Source organism: Fragaria vesca, linkage group LG3, assembly GCF_000184155.1.
Source record: "Fragaria vesca subsp. vesca linkage group LG3, FraVesHawaii_1.0, whole genome shotgun sequence".
Classification (NCBI taxonomy): domain Eukaryota; kingdom Viridiplantae; phylum Streptophyta; class Magnoliopsida; order Rosales; family Rosaceae; genus Fragaria; species Fragaria vesca.
Genome location: NC_020493.1, coordinates 2,746,720 through 2,761,698, shown reverse-complemented (window position 1 = coordinate 2,761,698; position 14,979 = coordinate 2,746,720). Strand labels below are relative to the sequence as shown.

General features: G+C 36.7%; 3 protein-coding genes across 3 annotated transcripts in view; 1 reads left to right on the top strand and 2 right to left on the bottom strand.

Annotated features, from left to right (window-relative positions):
* Positions 1 to 14,979, bottom strand: part of LOC101310880 — a 1,534,871-nt gene that overhangs the window by 986,141 nt on the left and 533,751 nt on the right. The window lies entirely within an intron of this gene.
* Positions 5,089 to 9,430, top strand: LOC101293073 (DEAD-box ATP-dependent RNA helicase 1-like). Its single transcript, XM_004293489.1, has 9 exons — positions 5,089 to 5,295; positions 5,416 to 5,650; positions 5,746 to 6,000; positions 6,171 to 6,325; positions 6,822 to 6,999; positions 7,144 to 7,325; positions 7,973 to 8,177; positions 8,783 to 8,888; positions 8,982 to 9,430. Exons 1-9 carry the CDS (start codon positions 5,141 to 5,143, stop codon positions 9,101 to 9,103), a joined length of 1,593 nt encoding a protein of 530 aa, XP_004293537.1. The 5' UTR covers positions 5,089 to 5,140; the 3' UTR covers positions 9,104 to 9,430.
* LOC101299454 lies at positions 9,703 to 10,192 on the bottom strand. The gene has a single exon (XM_004293591.1). The coding sequence runs from the start codon at positions 10,190 to 10,192 to the stop codon at positions 9,911 to 9,913; it is 282 nt and encodes a 93-aa protein (XP_004293639.1). The 3' UTR covers positions 9,703 to 9,910.

Sequence of the window (14,979 nt, the reverse complement as noted above, 5' to 3'; positions counted from 1 at the left end):
CAAACAAAATCAAGCCATACACAACTACAAAAATACACACTACCAAAATAACAAATCCCGGCCCTAACAGATAAAAGAGCGTACGTACGAAACTCCTGTCATTCTGCATCAAGTACATCTAAATACCTGTAGTTATTCATTTACTTAGGTGAAACCAGCTCATCGATCTGCTGCAGGCCAATTTAGATACTGGATGTAAACAATCAAGTGAGAAGGGACCAACAACATAACCTCTGCTCATCCCCATTTTACTCTTTATTGTTTACAAAATCCAGATGGAGAAATGAATTAATTCTGACACGTAGCTCGAAAACAAGAATATCTCTATATGTAAAGCAATACCTCAGGTACAAATTTACAAGCAAGGAAAAAGCCGAAGAAGGAAACGCCATACTCTAAGCAAGAATGGCTTAAAGATTATTAGAAGGAAAACTATAAAACTGATATCAAACACTTAAATGCTCAGGATCATATAACGAACATAATATATGTTCATTAATCACTACGTACCTGCACATTTCCCATGAGATAGAGAAACAGAAGCAGGCCAACCAGAGAAATACAAATTGTAAAGCAGTTTTCCCACACGTAGTTACTTGTTTCTAAGTCAGTCCCAAAATTACTGCAAACAAAAAAAAAATTGATGTAGCAATGCAATTAATAGGTAAGATGTGCCTGTGGTACAAATTCGTTTTAGCAGTAACTAATGTACTCTGCAGAACTAAAAGTCTTAACAGATGCATGTTGAATTGATCAATAAGAACAACAAAAGTCAGACCACACGAAACAAAAAAACAAAAATTTACTCGTCCTACATTACTAGTAATTACTAATATACATTACCTATAGCTCAACTGCTCAAGGTAGGCACAGTTCAAAATATTTAAGATTTTAATAAAGCTATTATTAGTGGTTAATTAGTCTATTTTGAGGGGTTATCTCATGCTCGATCATGATCATGAACTAGGCTAGAAGACATAACTGGGGAAAAATAATTGGAATAGATAGTCAATACATATCTTGACATTCATATATATATGCATACCTCAGGTTTCTGATGCCCCACCAGAACGTATAAAAAAACTTTGTTGTGAACCTTATCGATCCTGTATTACCAGATTGAAGAGCATCAAGAAATATTCCAAAATCAAAGAGTGTTGCATTGGATGGATTCACAGGACAAAAATCATTTAGGATTCTAATATCTGCTGAAGAACTAGTGTCCTCGCAATAATTAGTGGCTCTACACCCTTTAGTATTTCTACATGCCTGATGCCAACACGATATCTGTCGTTGAATGGACAGAAAATACCAATATGCTCCAAAAACCTGAGAAAAAAATTAAATAAATTATCTGAATACACTCTCCCACCAATTACAATAAGAACACACGACGACAGCGAATTAAGAATTTGATGATAATGTTTAAGGTGTATGCATAAAAAATTGGATGAATAAGATACCTAGCAAAAATAAGGATAATGCGCGCTCTATGTTATGAAAGACTATCCATTCTTCATACTTCAGAACTTTATGAAGATCCAATTCTTTCAGTAACAGTTACATTAAGGACAAGATCAGATAAACTTACATGACCAGCCATGATGTACATGAGAAAATAGAATACACTTTTAGCCCATTTCTCAAGCATCTGAAATTGCTTCTGAGTGTGATAGATTTGGTAACCCCTTGCAAAAAATTGTAAAGGAAGACAGATGTTGCCAATGACTATCTCATATAGATGACCAGACGCTCTCATTCTGAAAAGGACTATTATTATTGTGACCTGTAAAAATTTAAAAAAGGATCTAAAATTTGGTTAAGGCATGCATCACACTCACACAGTTTATGCTGGATATTAATGTCGAGATGAATTAGCATATAATCAGCTAGCTGTAAGGATATTTAGGAATAGAAATATCTTACAATTTAGATACTTGAACCAAAACCTTAAACAATCTTATTAACAGTGAAAATTCTTGCAGTATTATGAAACTCTAACTCTAGCAATAAGCAGAAGCAATTTACACCCAAATATTTCCTTCGTACCTGTGGAATGGGAAGTATAGCAATAAAGTCAACTATAATATCTTTAGACAACCACTTCATCCTCCTAAGTATGCATTCATAAATATGCTTCTCCGGGTTAGATTCAGAATCAGAGTTCGAAGGGATGTCGATCCGATCATATATCAGAGCTATAATGTGGACTGTAAAGGTGAGATCCGTAAGTGATCGCAACACAAGAACTACAGTCCTTAACGTTCTGTCCATTCCTAGACACTTTTTGTTCTCATCCACAACTGGAATGTAAAAGAACAACGGATCTACTGACATTGCAATGCATGATATCACGAGTACCCTTTCCCAGGTTAGCGTGAATCTCCCCTTCAGTATCAGTTTCCACGGTAAACTGATGGGCAGAAGAATCGTCAATGTGAAACAAAGTATCACATGAAGAACTACTCCTCTCAAACATGGCTTCAGATCTTGAAAAAAATCTCTGATATCCTCAATCGTTCTCATGCCAACTATCCCTCCAACATGACATGCCAATGGTGACCATATTTCCCTAACTGGAAATGTAACTGCTAACCATGCTTTCTTAACTGGAGTTGTCACTGTGGACCAAGATTTCCTAATTGCAGTTGAAATACGTGAAGGTTGCCCATGCGCACTGTTTAAACTGGAACTTGTTGGTGATGGAAAGCTGATGAGAAGATGGAAACGAAATCAAATTATGCTATTAAAATTACAAATATATTGATATATATACATAGACATATCAACTGAAGAAACTAACCCTAATTGTCCAACAGTGAGAACTAACCTTAAGATGACGCTTTTATCAGTGTCGATAGACATAACTTAAACCAGTATTGGATGAGATGATCTCTACGGTGTTCTGAACGTTCTTCCTTAATTCACTTTCTCAGTAGCCAATAAGCCAACATTATATCTTCCACAAAATCAATCAATATAACAAGTACATGTAAATGGGGTTTAACAGAATTCATCAGAATTACAATGGAGAACTTCTCACCGCAGCTGCCGGTCTCGACGTTCCTGCACATTTGACCTCCAATAGGGTCCGACCCAGGTCGTACCTCCCGACCGGAGTCCGGCTTCCGGTGCTCGCCCTCGTCGCCATCTCCGTCTGCTTCTCTCTCCACAATCTTCAAAATTTTCTGTCTAACTTTTTGTCCATTCCGATCAAAAGATCAACCTCTTCTTCTTGCAGGCTAGGGTTGCCAAACCTCCGACTTGGTGACGCTCATTCTTCCTAATTTTTAAAAGTCTCTTCATCTTGCACGTATCTAATCGAACTCCAGATTTTCGAGTATGAACACGAGCTCGGACAAATTTTTATATTTTAATTTCATTCTTTTGCCAAATGTGTCGGAAAAAAAAACATTGCGTTTTTTTTTTTTTTTTTAAGTAATTTAATCAAGGGAATGTCTCCTCACATTCACAATGTAATCGTAACACACAATGTAGAAAAAACAAATTTTATCTGATCATATATGTTAAGGAATCCATCAGCATTTATTTGTGTTGGTGATGCGTAACTCAGCGTAAGAGTTAACTATGGATCACCAAGTTGTATAGATATTAAGACAGTGTTTATGCTTATATTTGTGAACAATCCTTATGCGCATATAGATTCTACCGTTTAGCTAGCTAGCATGTACTACACTTTTCGACTCGCAATGCTGTTTTCTTTCACAAGCTATTGGATTCATCTTACACTAGTGTATCTGCTCTCTATTCATAGTCATATATGGTCATGCGTCTTCTGCCATAAATGAAAGATAATCCTATTTTTACATATTTCATTTGTGGCCTGAAAAAATCTTAACATCTTGGCACCATATAGTTTATATGACAATGAACAACAATGAGCTAGTGAGAAAACTATTAGTTTTAAATGACAACAATTGACATGAATAATGTACCACTTTTGTGAGAAACTTGGTAACATACAAGCTGCATGACAACAAATGATGATTTTATTTTTCCGGCTTTTGCCATTTAAATGATCACAGTGAGAATAGATTGTAGTCATTGCAACATTGTCTTCAATTTCTCAATAATATATGTAGTTAATTTCTTCTCTCCTATACAAAATCTACAAAAGTGGCAGTGTGGAACATATGATTTGTAGTTAGAAAAATAGTTCAGATATTGGAAGAAACTAATGTATGTGGTTGATTGTTTGAAACAAAATTAACCAATAAGCTTAGAGTTATATGATTACATAAGTTAAATCAAATGAATGTTAAGTAGAGGTCAAAACAACGACTTTCTAAATTGGATAGATGTGCTCTATTTCTTAATTATGAATCCGAATTTTTCTTGTTATGTGTACCAATGTAGCTTTAGAATGGCTGACAACTAGAGTTTCTCAAATTTGTAAAGAATAGTTTGTGTCATGCGCTGCTTTATGTTTTATTTAGTGTAGATGAATGATAAATATAAACATCATATTTCTAGCACAAACAGAGTACAATGTCATCGATAATTTGAGAGAGCAATAAGTTACAGAAAAGTACATTATATTGTGTTTTGTTAATTGTCTTTACCTATAGGAAGCACCTCTAGTCTTTCTCTCAATAACCAATAACATAAAAAAATAGCAAGCTAGATTACTGAGATTGCCCATGATGACTCGATCGGTACACATTTTCACCTAAATGAAACAAAGAAAAACACAACTGAACCATATCAATTCCGGAATAATCAAAAATCATAACGAACAAACCAAAAACACATTGCTCTTCTCAATTATCAATTTCTCAAGCAGAGAAAAAAATTATCAACCTATTACTTCACAGAGATTGGAAGTATAGAGGTCAGATTACAAAGAAAATGAATAAAAACGTCTCAGAAAGCCCCAAAATATTACTATGAATTCCAACCAAAAATAGATTACGGGCCCAATGAAGCAAGTGCCAAATCATTATATTGGTGTGTATACGATCCAGTCCAATATATAGGGCTCCTATCCGGGTCAAATAATCCGAATAAAGATCCATGCTTCTGAACTGTGTTTCTACCCTAGACTTCGGAAGGGTTTTAGTTCTGGCAAACAAAACGAAGAGACCAGAACTGGGTTTTACAGATTCTCAATTCTTCAGAAATGGGTATTGAAGACGGTAAGCGAATTCGGAAACCCAAAGAAGAAAACCATGATAAGCCAAAGAGCATACCAGTCCTGCCATGGATGCGAACCCCAATTGACGTCAGCGCCCTGGACGAAAAACCCCTCTCTCTCCTCCCTCGCCTTGACCCCAGGTAACAATCCCAATTACCCTCCACAAATTTACCCAAAAGATCAAAACTTTCAATTTGATTGAGTAATTTGTGTTTAAGGGCAATGCCTCCATTTTGGGTTTTTACTGTTTTTGTTCTTAGGTTGAAGGAGGCTTTGGAGAAGATGAGAATCTCGTCCCTTTACCCAGTTCAGGTTGGTGTTTGGGAAGAGACTATTGGGCCTGGTGGGTTTCAGCGCGACTTGTGTGTTAACTCACCTACTGGTAGTGGGAAAACTCTGGCTTATGCTTTGCCAATTGTGCAAGCTTTGTCTACTCGCAATGTTAAATGTCTGCGTGCTCTAGTTGTGTTGCCAACTCATGATTTAGCTCTGCAGGTCTGTTTATTACTCTTGTAGCATTTTCGGTTACAAGTTTGTAGTTGCATTTTGCAATTTAAGAAGGCTGTCTGTGTTTGGTTGGTTCTGTTCAGGTCAAAGATGTGTTTTCCGCAATTGCTCCTGCAGTGGGATTGTCGGTTGGTCTTGCAGTTGGCCAGTCTTCAATTGCCAATGAGATTTCGGAACTTATTGATAAGCCTAAGCTTGAGTTTGGCGTTTCTTTTGACCAAGAGAATCGTGTGCCTCAATTACGTAGTGCAGTGGACATATTGGTGGCTACGCCCGGAAGGCTGATGGACCATATTAATAACACGAAGGGATTTACGCTTGAGCATCTCTGTTATCTTGTAAGTAGCAGATATGCTTTTGGTACTGCAATTTTCATCAGATGCTGTGAATCATGTAATTGTATATATAACTACATTGATTGGTTTTAGAAATGTATGGTCTTGATGTGAGTCCAATTGAAGCAACTTTTTGATAATTCTTATACGGCAAAGCATATGATGATCTATAGGTGGTTGATGAAACAGATCGATTACTCAGGGAGGCATACCAAAATTGGCTACCCATTGTGCTTCAGTTAACTCGCTTTGATGATGATGGTTTATTTCCTCGTGCTCAAAATTTTCAACCTTCAGCATTTGGTTCCTTCAGAACCATAAGGAGATCGTAAGTTCCATGTCCATTTACCTCTGTTTGGATATGTTTATGTTACAGAACTGTAGCTGTGTCCTGTCATTTATGTTGAAAATTGTAGTGCTCACACTTCATTGAGAAATGTCATTCCTTAATTTGATCTAGACTTTCATTGTTTTTTCGGAAATGACTAGGATTATATGTTTTTATCTTTCTTGTAGTGTAAGTTATCTATAATTAGCTTTATAATTTATGGGAGTGTGATATGTAAATACGTACTATCATAATTTCGATTTGCACAAAAGTAAAGCTTTAAACTGATACTCGCGCAAGAAGTAAAGCTTGAAACTATGACTCTAAAGTTGCAAGGGGATCTTTGCTGCTGAAGGAAACAATAATAACTCTCAGTATGACAGAAAACCACTAATTGATTATCTGTCTCACAGTTTTGGTTGTTAGAGTTCTTTCAAAAATGAAAATGTTGTTGTGTTTGTGAGCCCTTTTTGATGTTATCTCAAATGTGTCACAGTGGTCTAGAGAGGGGGTTTAGGGGTGAACCTTACCCCAGGCTTGTGAAGATGGTTCTTTCTGCCACTTTGACCCAGGATCCAAGCAAGCTAGCTCAACTTGATCTGCATCATCCTTTATTCTTGACAACTGGAGAAATGCGTTATCGGCTTCCAGAAACATTGAAGTCCTACACAGTGGTATGCCATCATGACTTAGTTGATAAACACCTTGAATCCTCTTGATGGTGGCATTACAGAAATGGATTGTCAAGTAGTGTTTGTGACAGTGGCATTACAGATTGCTTTGTTGAAATCTTTATACTTTTTGTGTGTACTGTACAGTTCTGTGAAGCAAAATACAAACCATTGTATTTGGTTGCGCTCCTGCAAAGTTTGGGAGATGAGAAGTCCATCGTTTTTACATCATCAGTGGAGTCGACTCATCGTCTATGCACCTTACTGAACTTTTTTGAGGAACTGCCTTTCAAGATAAAGGAGTATTCACGCGTTCAACGACATCGAAGGTAGACTTTTGGTTTATTTACTTGTTGTATGATAACAGAATGGGATATCTTGGCAAACATTAAATTGGTTTGAATCTGATAAATTGAATTCTGGAATGTGGGTGTGCATGTGCCTTAGATTGTTAAAAAAGCAAATGTTATGGTCAGTTCAACTCATATTCTATTCGTCGCAGGCTTTGGGCCTGAATGCAAATGAGCTTCCATGATAGATTTACTTGAGACTAATCTCCGTTTCTGAAAAGTGCAATTCAAATAGATGGTTGCTTGCATAAAGACGGTTGCTTTATTGTTGTTGTAATGTTTTTGTGTTTCATGGTGTTTTCTTAGGCAAACAGCTTTAGGTTCTCTCAAAGGTGACTTTCCTTTGGTTCACTGATAATTGCAAGTTTGCAACTCCCTAATACTATGTTTGAGCATATGACTCAGCATAACAGTATATAAGCATTTGACTCACGGCATAACAGTATATATTATTTTTCTTCCTATAAACACAGTTCTTATTTCTGTCTAACAAAAAATATCTTGTCTTCGGCAATATCATGATCAATTAATGGCTGTGAGCTGTCTCTTTTAGTTATTGGGGTATTCATAAGTCATAACCTGGAGCAAGAAAGTCATGTTTTTTTCTTTTTTCTTTTCTATCACAGCAAGACATTGGAGGCATTTCGGAAAGGAAAGATTCAAGTACTTGTTTCAACTGATGCAATGACTCGTGGAATGGATGTTGAAGGGGTAAAAAATGTAATTAACTATGATATGCCTGCCTACATAAAGACTTATGTTCACCGTGCGGGACGGACAGCAAGAGCTGGCCAAACTGGCTGCTGCTATTCATTGTTGCGTGAGAAAGAGGTATGCATGGTCTTGTTAATCTATACGCCAACACATGTGCCAGGTCAATGCACAGTAGGATAAATAAACTTTCTTTACTGATAATAACCACTTTTTCCTTTTGCTTTATTTTAATTGTGCTTCTTTTATTTTACGTTGTGTTCACGCGTGCAACTTAGATGGGTCACAAATTAGTAGTGTTTTGGTATGAGGTTTTGTGTAAAGTAGACCTTTAGTTTATATGATCTAATCTTCGGTTTAGCTCAATGAATAAGCTGGTTGTGTTTACCCTGATTTAGGAATGAAAATGTCGGCCTTTTGTTTTCTTTTTTTTAGATATTCTTTTATCAACAAAGATATTTGCTCACAAAATGGGCTTGTTTGGCCGACTTTGCAACCCTTTTGATCAACGTATGCCATAAGTTTATGGTTGGGTTGAGTGTTATGTAAGCGTTGATCATCATTCAACCCTGATACCTAAAATCGGTGCCCTATCTGCTTTTTTAAACCTTTGCAAACAGTAAGAATAAGAAATGAAAGATCAGATGAAAAGGATGAAAGATCAGATGAAAAGAAAAGAAATTCTGTTTGATTATAACCTTGCTGCAAATTTTGTACTCTTTCAGGTTCAGCGATTCTACAAGATGTTACGGAAAGCTGAGAATAATTTCTGCTCCAAGCACTCTATTCCTTCTAATTACATTGAACCGCTCCATGGTGTCTACGAATCTGGTAAATTCTTATCTCACATAGCTTTTCCTTCATATTGATGGCTGTGGGCGCCTTTAGATAACCAGCACTTAACTGCTTTACCTCAATGTGCAGCGAAGGAGAAACTGAAGGAGGTAGTTGAAATGGAATCATCAAAGAAGAGGCAAGTTGGTTCTAAGTTTGCTCGTGTGACGAAAGGAAAAGAAACCCAATCTGCGAAGGAAAGTGACCATTGAAGCAAGTCCTTGGGCCTTTCTATCTGTGTTCAAATCTCTGGTGTATGAGAAGCAAGTGACATTCCTATCTGGGCAAGTTGACTGCAGACTAATATATAGGAGACGTCTTATAAACTTAATGTTCAGGGACATAGTACCAAGACAATGTACGCTGAAATTTTGACCTGCTTCATGTATAATCAATTTGTATCCCTGTTCAAGATCCTATAGTAAACATTCTGGGGTTTAATGAAGCGCCTGAGTGTATACTAGATGTGCTTGCTTATGATTGTAAACACCTCGATTGAGGTCCCATCAATACAAGTTCTTTCTTTGATTCAAAAAGAACAAAAAATATGAACATTCTGGTATTGTTGTTCAATACTAAATCTCTTTTCGTAACTGTTAATGCAGGTATTGGCTTAAGATCATTAGATTTCATAGTTCAATCATAATTATATACAGTAGGATCATTATATGTGATCTACATAACAGAATAGCATAGCACAATAAAGATTTGCCAAAGCATTTGCTCAACATCTGAACTACTGATTGATAGTAGTAGAGACAATGTACAACATATATAATTGCTCATTAACTCAAATCCCCCATTTGTCTAATAGAGAAATGGTTCCCTTTTACAGTCTCAGCTCAGCTGGTTTGGTCATATCACAAATTCTCCATGACCACAGTAGTTGAACCAAAAAAAGAAACAAAGGAGGATAAAAATATGCCTTAAAAACACGGCTGCAACTTAAATATGTCATAGATAACGCCTTCGAGGCTAGCTTCCTGTACTTATTTTCTCAGCCTAGCCTTCAATGGCTCTCACTGACGACGGAACATTGCCAAAGACCTGTGAACTCCCTTCAGAAAGTACTTGGCATCAGTACGAGCAGCAGCAGAAGCGAAACTTAGTGCTGATGGTGAGGAAGAGGCCGACGAGGATGAACCCTTGGGCGAGGAAATGAGAGAATCATTAGGGCTAGTATACTCTCTCTCCTCCTCTGTGATTGTATCCAACACCTTTGCAGTTCTGTGCCTCATGACACTAACAATCTGTGGTGGTGCAACTTCTGTAATGAACCTTGCTAGGCGTGCATTTGCCATTTTCTTCACTTGCAAGCAAGATTGATTTGAAGAATGACAAGGAGAAGGAGAGAGCTGTGGAGTGAAAAATAGAGCAAAGAGATGAAAATGCAAGTGAAGGGTCTGCTTGCTGATGAGAATGAACACACCATAAGACTGAAATTTATAGGGGAATGCATGAACCCTTAATTTGTGCTTAGGCTTATACAAAGCCAGTAGTCTTATTCAACAGTCAAGTCCAAATTTGAACAGCTAGTGCCGTCCTCTTGCTTTTGGTATTAATTTCGAGGGCTTGAAGCTTCCAAGTTGTTAATACGAGACAGCTTAGTTTGGTAAGGTGTCAAAGATCGGGTGGAAATTCAGATATCTCTGCAGATTTCATTTTTGTTGGGAACGAAAGGTTCTAAGTTTGCACTTTTCATGGCCACAATATGGTAGTCAGTTGCAGTGCCACGTTTCAGTTTCGTACGCTTGATTTGAACAGAATGATGCTGACAAAAGTTTTCTTTTGACGATTGAGAAGCTTTCTCCTTACCAAGAAATTATGGTCCTCCATTTGGTTGGTTCAAATTCATTCTGGGTGAACTAGTTAGGCAAATATCTCAATCCAGGTTTGCTAAGGTACCGTATTGTTGAGGTAACACTGATTTTTGGTAAGTTGCTTAGAAAGGTACACAAATCTTTTTAAGACCAATCAGCCTACGCAGTTGCAATTTAAGACAGACATATATAATTGATTTAGTGATAGTGTAGTCTCTTATTCAAGAGAAAGATCATATGAAAGAATCGAAAAACAATAAGATAGCTAGATAGCAGTGAGGAAGATTATAAAATCTAAAAGGCCTAGGATACAATATGCTCGTATCTCTATCATTCTTTCTCCTCATTTTCTTTTGTTCTCCTTGATTGTGTGTTACCAGTTTTTGTGTCCCTCCTGGTGATTTTGTCTAACAGATCATTAAGTGCAACTGAGCATTTCTGATTGGATTATATATACTGTTGATTTGAGCATTGATATTTTCTCAGCCAAAGCTGCATGCATAGAGAAAAAGAAAAAGATGCATGATGAGCAGACAGACTAATTTTCACCATTGTACATGGTCCTACAATTCACATGCCAGAAAGAGTGAGCATATGGGTTTGAAAGCTCAGGCTTGAGCATATGGATATGGATGCTGTCACTTCACTTTGCATGGCTGCTCGAGCATTTGGTCCCAATATCGATCGTCTTCTTCAAAACGCGTACATTTTTCTCTACATGTCTCTTTTCCTCCAGACTTGCTTCTTATCTGAGGCATGAACAGTTCCAGAAAGTGCAGTGAAAACATAGATCGATGGTCGCCCTCCAATTAGCTGGCTGCGTTATTATTGCCTTGTAATTGGCTGAACCAGTCAACCCCTCTTCAGCTGGCTATTTCCACTGACCTCCTTTTTGCTAAATTAATTAAGAGAATATAGTGATAAGACAATTTTTAATGACCTAGTAGGTACGTAGTAGTCAAAAATGAGAATATAGATTTTAGCTTAAAATAGTTTCAAAATGAGTATCTTCAGCATACCTATCTCCATGTATAGAGAGAAAACAGATCATATCGACTAGTAGCTGATGATCTGATATCCTGCGGTTACGTACTGTACGTTAGCCGTAATTAGTTTGAGATCGCTGAGACTTGCTAGAGCTACAAGCCATAGCCTTGATCCCATATGATCAATGATCATTCCCAGATTGGAAGAATATATAACTTGAACGTACATGAAGCTAGTACTAGTGTTATATATGGAATATTGATTTGTAACCAATATTATTACTAGACTAGCTAGCGCTAACAATCTTAATTCACGAATATTAAGATTCATTGGATTATGGATCGATGAGCAATCTTATCAGCTAGTTATTGTCCTCCATTCTCTTTCAAAAAATATGCTTACACCAGTACCACGTACCCATCTCAATGCATGACTGTGATAAAGTTCCTTGATTGGCTACTGTAAATCTTCACCGATGCATCGTCGTCATATATGTCGACCAAGCCTAATCCATTTCTGATCGAATGCAACCTGCACGGCTGCACTGTCTGGATATGTCGATCTATCACTGTATTCCCATCACGCAGCTAGCTGTGTGTTACTAAGTGCCATGTCAGTTAGGCTAGGGCACCAATAAAACAAAAGCATTGAAGAAGATGGTAATATGCATGTTGTTTTTCATTCGATCTGTCTGAGAGAGCCATATACATACATATACCAAAGAATAAACATACTCCACATTTCCATAATCTGTCACAGTGCCTTACCCAGATTGAGAAATGACCAAGACCTGATTGGATAAAAGCCCTAGCTGCAGCCAATCCTTTAGGATAGAGACCCAAAATGGAGTAGCTCCAAGATGTGCCATTAATTCATAAAAGTGGTACTCATCATGTCGCCATATATGTTCTTATTCATTGTATATATGATTCTTGATTAAATCAAACTAGATTGCCTACCTCAAACTAATTTGGATACCCAGCGTTACTTATAAATCTCTAAGTTATTAACCAACGTGAACACGATTGTACTCAAAATGCATACAGAAACGGCTTTCAGTCTCTCAACATTATTGATGACATATTATCCTTAACAGAATACTATCAATTGCTAAAACTGTTGCTTTGATCAACGAAAATCAATCTGATGGTGCTCTCATCCCCCCTATATTACTTGAACCAAGATCTACGGATACCACGATCTTGCTCCTATAAACCACCCATTTGTCACATAACAAATATAACACGCGGTTATATTTACACACTTTTTACTTTTCTGGGTTCATTACAGTTCTACAGAATCTATCTTTTCCTAAAATCACTGAAGATCAACGTTAATTGGCCTCATGTCCACCACCGATTAGTTAAGCAAGTCCAACCAACCACCCTCCTAAATTTGCACAGAACCTTCACTCAGTTCATGTATATATAGGTTGCTTCACCAAACCTATCTCCCCAAACCCATTCATATATGTTCAAGAACAATTACATTCTTAATAGTTCTTTGAATATATATTTACAGAGAAAACATATCAGTGATCATGGGTCTGATGGGAAAGGAAATGAGGATCATGCAAGACTTGGACGAAGTTGCACCAGCACTTATGATCCCCCACGAGAAGCCTTCGAATAACATTTCGAAAATGGAGACCATCATTGAAGATGAAGGGTTGTTTTCTGATTACCATAGCTTTCAGATTATGCCGAAGCGAGTCGTGTTTCTTCTCCCGGTGTTTTTCTCTTTTGTTTCTTACTACATATTGTATAGCCACATTGCTTAAACTTGATCAATACGTACTACTGTACGTTGGAATATTTAGGATTTCCTAAAGTTTCTGATGACAGATGATCAAGATCAAGATGGTGGCAAATGTATTTTGAAGTAGATTGGCATGCAGGGGAGGAACTTGAGAATTGCCTTTCCATTTGTGATGTTACATTTTGCATAAACCCTAATTTAGTTCATTGTTCCATAACAACTTCATATATAGGATGACTTTGTCTTCTTGATTGATTTTGGTTCAGAACGTATAGAATGAATATGAAATTAACAACTTCGCATATAGGACTACTTGTCTTGTTGATCCAAAGAATGATGATGGATTGATGGAACTGCTCGTAATCATCTACTACATAACTTCAACAACACTACCACAATGCAGCTCGCTTATAAAAGTAACTAAGCGCGCGTAATAACAAAATTACATTGAGACGGCATATGGTAAGTGGAGGATGGTAATTAAAAGGGTCATATCTTTTCCGACAAACATTAGTCGATAAAAGCTTCTTATAAGAAAGGAAAAACGATCATTTGCACACAAAAAACAAATCTACAAATGAATTAAGAAGAGATAGTATGTCTCTAGGGTGCAACATTTTATCGTTATGCATGCAACATGACGCTTATATCATCTACTTGCGGTGAAATCAAACTCAAACTTATTCGATTTGGATTTTGGATTTTGGATTTTTTCCGTAGGAAATCTAAAAGTTACATGTATCTTTATGAATATTATACAATGAGTTTTTTTTGTTTTTTTGTTTATCTCTCTTTTTGCACATTTTGATTCAGGTTCTCAATTGCAGAAAAATTACGCATCTACTTTGGGAGCTGAAAGGCAATTCACTTTGCTCTAAGTTCATTCTAATTTTTTTTTTTTCAATTGGGTGGTTGATAAAAAAAAGTAAAATATTGTATAGTCCTTGTGGTTTAAAGTCGACATCTGTTTAGTCCTTATGTTTTATTTTAATCTGAAGAGTCATTAAAGTCATGATTTTTCATCCAAATAGTCTCTATGGTTTTATTTTAATCTGAATAGTTCTTAAAGAGTTAAAGTCATGATTTTTCATCCAAATAGTCATTCCGACAATTTTCTCAGTTAAAACTCATAAGGACTATTTGGATGAAAAATGCATGACTTTAAGAACTATTCAGATTAAAATAAAACCACAAGGACTAAACAGATGTCGACTTCAAACCACAAGGACTAAACAAATTTCAATTCATAAAAAAACGTTATTGAAAAGTCCAAAGTACAAACTGTTCTCGTAGCATATGAAGAACACGTACAGTAACGAATCATGTTTCTAGAAATGCCAAAATTCTGAAACAATAGGGTTCTGGAACAACTATATATGTACCGTACTTCAAGGCTAGCTTCAAGCTTCGTGTTAGGCTTTGGACTAGGTTAAATGTTGAAATAATAGTACACACGTCCAAAATTCTTAGTCCTTCTTCGAGTTTGATCTTATCATGATCGTGCTAAGTTGCAACATTTTAGG

Bases quoted from the DNA above. Each gene is read 5' to 3' on its own strand.
- LOC101299454 (XM_004293591.1), bottom strand. From the start codon at position 10,192: ATGGCAAATGCACGCCTAGCAAGGTTCATTACAGAAGTTGCACCACCA.
- LOC101293073 (XM_004293489.1), top strand. From the start codon at position 5,141: ATGGGTATTGAAGACGGTAAGCGAATTCGGAAACCCAAAGAAGAAAAC. The intron at 6,001-6,170 runs GTAAGTAGCAGA...GATGATCTATAG, and splicing joins TTGAGCATCTCTGTTATCTT to GTGGTTGATGAAACAGATCG. The intron at 8,889-8,981 runs GTAAATTCTTAT...CTCAATGTGCAG, and splicing joins CCATGGTGTCTACGAATCTG to CGAAGGAGAAACTGAAGGAG.